Source organism: Pseudochaenichthys georgianus, chromosome 10 (genome assembly GCF_902827115.2).
Source record: "Pseudochaenichthys georgianus chromosome 10, fPseGeo1.2, whole genome shotgun sequence".
Taxonomy (NCBI): domain Eukaryota; kingdom Metazoa; phylum Chordata; class Actinopteri; order Perciformes; family Channichthyidae; genus Pseudochaenichthys; species Pseudochaenichthys georgianus.
The window spans coordinates 43411811-43415966 of NC_047512.1; the positions used below are offsets into that span (position 1 = coordinate 43411811).

Sequence of the window (4156 nt, forward strand, 5' to 3'; positions counted from 1 at the left end):
TCGGATAATATTTGTTTAAAACATTTGACAAACACATGTATATGAAAAAAAAGGATTTATTTATGTGCAATACAATGAATACAATACAATGCTTGCTGTGATCACTTTCCTTCTTGCTGTGATAACAAGCCACACACCAAGAAACAAGTAAACGATCGCTTCCACATCCTCCATTGTTGTGTGTGTTTTGTGAGTTGTGTCGCATTGAAGATGACGCCACTGCAGTTTTACCCAGCGTCGCTCCGACCAAAAAGCTGATCGCCCCGCCTACACTGCGTTGCTACCCCAGGTCCTAAACTGTAATGGAAATGCGCCACGGCCTCGGCCGGCCAGCGAGGCAGCCCGAGGCCTGAGCGAGGACGCTTAGGGACGCTTAAACGGGGCTACCCCGTTGCAGTGGAAATGCGCCATTAGTCTCAGTGCCCATGGAGAAAGTCCAGAGAGAGTCAAAGATGTCAATGTGTCCTTTAAATCCTGGGGCCAGCACTTCAATGTCCAGCTTCTGTGCTTCCATCTGAACGGAGTCCAGCACTGAACCCTTCCATGTGCAGACACATGAAAGTGTGTGTCGTATCAATGCAGCAAGAGCACGCAACTTGGCCCTTGGTTGTCCTTTAATAGGCAATGTAAACCACCTGTTACCAACTGTCGTTGGCTGGATAATACAGAGGGAAGGCAATGTAGCACATGTGCATTGAATGGATTCATGGCACTGACCTGTGTTGTGAGGAGGAACTGCTTTTCGAGTGAAGTGACTCATCTTTTGCCTCTTCAGCCTTGGCATCCTCACATATATCTGAAACGTACAGAAAAACACTGTTACACATCATGGGCAGACGTCATTGGTCATGTAACGACTGCTCATGTGTTAATTGACAATCATGTCAGTTATGTAGCATGACAGTAACTACTTCATAAGCAATATGGCATGACACGTAACATGCCGTGATGTAGAGGGTGCACAGCATATTACCTCATGATATGACCATTTGCTTGGGGACATTAAGTAGTTTGGTAATGGATTGGCATTACCCAAGCTTGGCTGCTGACAGCGTGTCCTTTTACGCTATGCAGCTTTAAGAGTGAATGGGTGAAAGTGCAATGACTGGAAGTGCAGATGTAAGCCTTACACTGACATTGTAGAGATGACTAAGATGTGTTATGTGTATGTGATGAGATTGACACATGAAAAGTCAATGAGGAAATGCAGTAGACCACACGTAGGTGACATGGTGTCGTGGGCCATACTAAACAGATACATGGCTATTGCACAGCTAGTATTAGCTACAGTGACCTTCTGTGTATCTCTGTCTCTCTGTCTGTCTTTCAGCATGTAAATAACATAGAGCAATACATCATTGGACGTACATACGTGCAAGTTAGCTAACAGCGCTGCTCCTGTCCTCGTCCCACACACACCCTCTTGTAGCCATGATTACAACCAAGACACACTTGTCACTAATAGCTCAGGGTATGATGTGATAGTTCGTAGCACAGAAAGCACAGAGAGAGAACTCCTAAAACCACGAGACATGAGTTATTGTGATTCAAACGGCAGCTCACTATTATGTAACAAGTCTTTCTATAGGCTTATTGAAATGTGGGGTGACGTACATAGTCACAAGTCCTGAGAAATTGATTTCTCTGCTGTTAGAGAGCTATCATAGTGAATCAATATTGACTGTGAATGTATGCAAACATGTATGGCATATAGCTGTGTAACAGCAGTACAATCCATGGGTCTAATCTACAGTCAGACTCAAGACTGTGACTTCAGTAAGGGACCGTGTGCTCTTCCATGTGCAAATACGTAACGAAAGACACGTAAAGCTGCCAAGATTATGTTTGTGATCAATAATATAGATACTTTTTTTATTGAATGCGCAGTATTTACAAAGTTTTTTACAAACTAAACATAATTTTTTTGTACGTTTTTAGTATGTTTAGATAACTCAAAGCGCTTGGTTAAGTTAAGGCTAAGACTATTTATACTATTTTTCACACAGACAACACTGTTTGGATCTCTGAGATGTAAGATCCAAATAACAGCAATTACAGCTCATCACCATGGATGTGACCAAAGAAACCAAACAGAGATCATTTAGGTTTTCAAAGTTCTGTGTTTTTGCATTCCCAACATCCACTTCGACCACAAAATGTAAATGATCCTAGACAAAAAAAAACATTCTCAGGGAACACAATTAACACAATAACGTTTCCTCCAAAATTATGCACTAGAAATGCAGGTTTTAGGACACATGATTTGCTTCCTTCCCTCCTGAGTGTAACACCTGCCCCCTTTGTCTCGTCCTCTCCTCAGTGAAGTTCTTCAGCAGCGGCTGTGCCCCCGGATCAGAACTCAGCTCTTCGTTCTGTTCTCAGTGTGTCGGCAGTAGAAGAGCGGCGGGAGATGAGTCAAAGTGCAAAGCCAGTGCTGAAGAGCAGTACTACGGCTACGCAGGAGCATTTAGGTAGGACAAAGGACAGTGGACATTCATCCACTCAGCACTTTTTTTGCAGTTTCAATGCTTGTAGCCAATACATAGCACAAACTCCTCCTTAAACCCCAAAACTGTAGTTTTTACACATTTGTTTATGTATGGCTTAAAAACCGAAGATATTTTTTATTCATGAATTAACTTTTTTTGCTGCTAATAATACAATTGTATTTACTTTTTAAGAGACCCAGGAAGCTGTCTCCCCATACGTTATTCTTTATGCTAAGCTAAGCTAACTGCCTCCTGACTTTAGCCCTTTACTTAACATTCAGGGCTATCAATCTTCTGGTCTAACAAAGCAAATAAAGGTATTTCCATGGTATTTACTTTCTATTCCAGAGCACCTCATCTTTGGGTTGTTATGTTTTGCATCTCATTATAGGTGTTTGGTTTGGTTTGGTCAAACACACAATTGTTCCAGAAAACAGCAATGGTGAGAGACTGACACTTACCTCTCTTAATCTCAGCTATGAATGTGTTATTTATATAAACTTAAAACATCCGCCTCCTCTTCTTGTCAAAGGCAAAGGTCCAGAATGGGCTAAAGGACTAAACGCTAATGACTACCAGCTGATCTGCCCTGGGCAGCCTGCTGGTGTGGAAATCTCCGAGTACGCCACGTGTAACCTGGCTGCTGGGCCCGCCAACGCTGTGGTGACTCGTCCGGAGACCCACGACAAGGTTGTCAAAATCCTTCATGAACAGCAGGTGAGTGATGATTTTTTAGGTCATGAGGCATAAGATAAAGAATAAAACATACATTTTTTCTAACTTTCAACAGCATTGTTTTAACTCTAAACACGGGTCAAATGCTGGCTTTGTAAATAGGTCTGTTTCTAAATCTTTGTTTTTGTTTACAGGCCAAGTTTGGTAGCAGTGGCAGTGATGGCCCATTCAGGATGTTCCATTCAGACTTGGGGAATAACCTCCTCTTCAAAGACTCCACCAAATGTCTCCAGACGATTCCTAAAGGAACAAGTTATGACACCTTTTTGGGAGAAGAGTACATGACTGCCATTAAGGTTCTCAGACAGTGCAGTGAAAGCACTCCAGGTTAGTAATATCGTTGGTCAAAACAGGACACAAAACATAACTTTTAACATTGTATTTTTGTATCTTAGACATATCACACTACATATTTTCATCTGATCGGCATACTCAAGTCAGTTTTTGTATTTTTTTTTTCCTCAACAGAGCTGGAGAAATCTTGCACTTTCCATCCCTGTCAGCAAAACATCTAGTGGCAACCACGGACCAAGAGGTGCCTTCAGTGATACGGGCACCTCGCTTGCCACACTCAACTAGCTTTTTTCATGCTGGTGTAACATAACATTACATTACCTTTGTTATTGGATCCACTATGTTATGTTAACGTGCCTGACTTTTCTCAAATAAAGCCTTTTAATGTTCTTTTGTGCTGACAGTGTGTTGTTTTTTGGATGAATGCCCTGTCTAAGCATTCATATTAAGTGTCATTAAAAAGTACACAGTAGTATCGTAGTGAAAAGCGACAATGTTTTTTGTCCCCCAATTCGCTTCTTGTGCCAGAAACAGTCTGGAATAAACCGATTTATTGGTAATCTGTAACTTTAAAGCTTTGTTGTAAAACACAGCTGGAGTCTTAAAAGTGCATGGACTTGATTAACATTCTAACTGGT

At 41.7% G+C, this 4156-nt stretch overlaps 1 protein-coding gene across 1 annotated transcript; it reads left to right on the top strand.

Moving 5' to 3' along the window:
• Positions 1 to 1736: 1736 nt before the first annotated feature.
• Positions 1737 to 3794, top strand: LOC117453477 (serotransferrin-1-like). Its single transcript, XM_071204514.1, has 6 exons — positions 1737 to 1776; positions 2321 to 2431; positions 2881 to 2931; positions 3022 to 3206; positions 3359 to 3551; positions 3693 to 3794. Exons 1-6 carry the CDS (start codon positions 1737 to 1739, stop codon positions 3737 to 3739), a joined length of 627 nt encoding a protein of 208 aa, XP_071060615.1. The 3' UTR covers positions 3740 to 3794.
• The last annotated feature ends 362 nt before the right edge of the window (positions 3795 to 4156 follow it).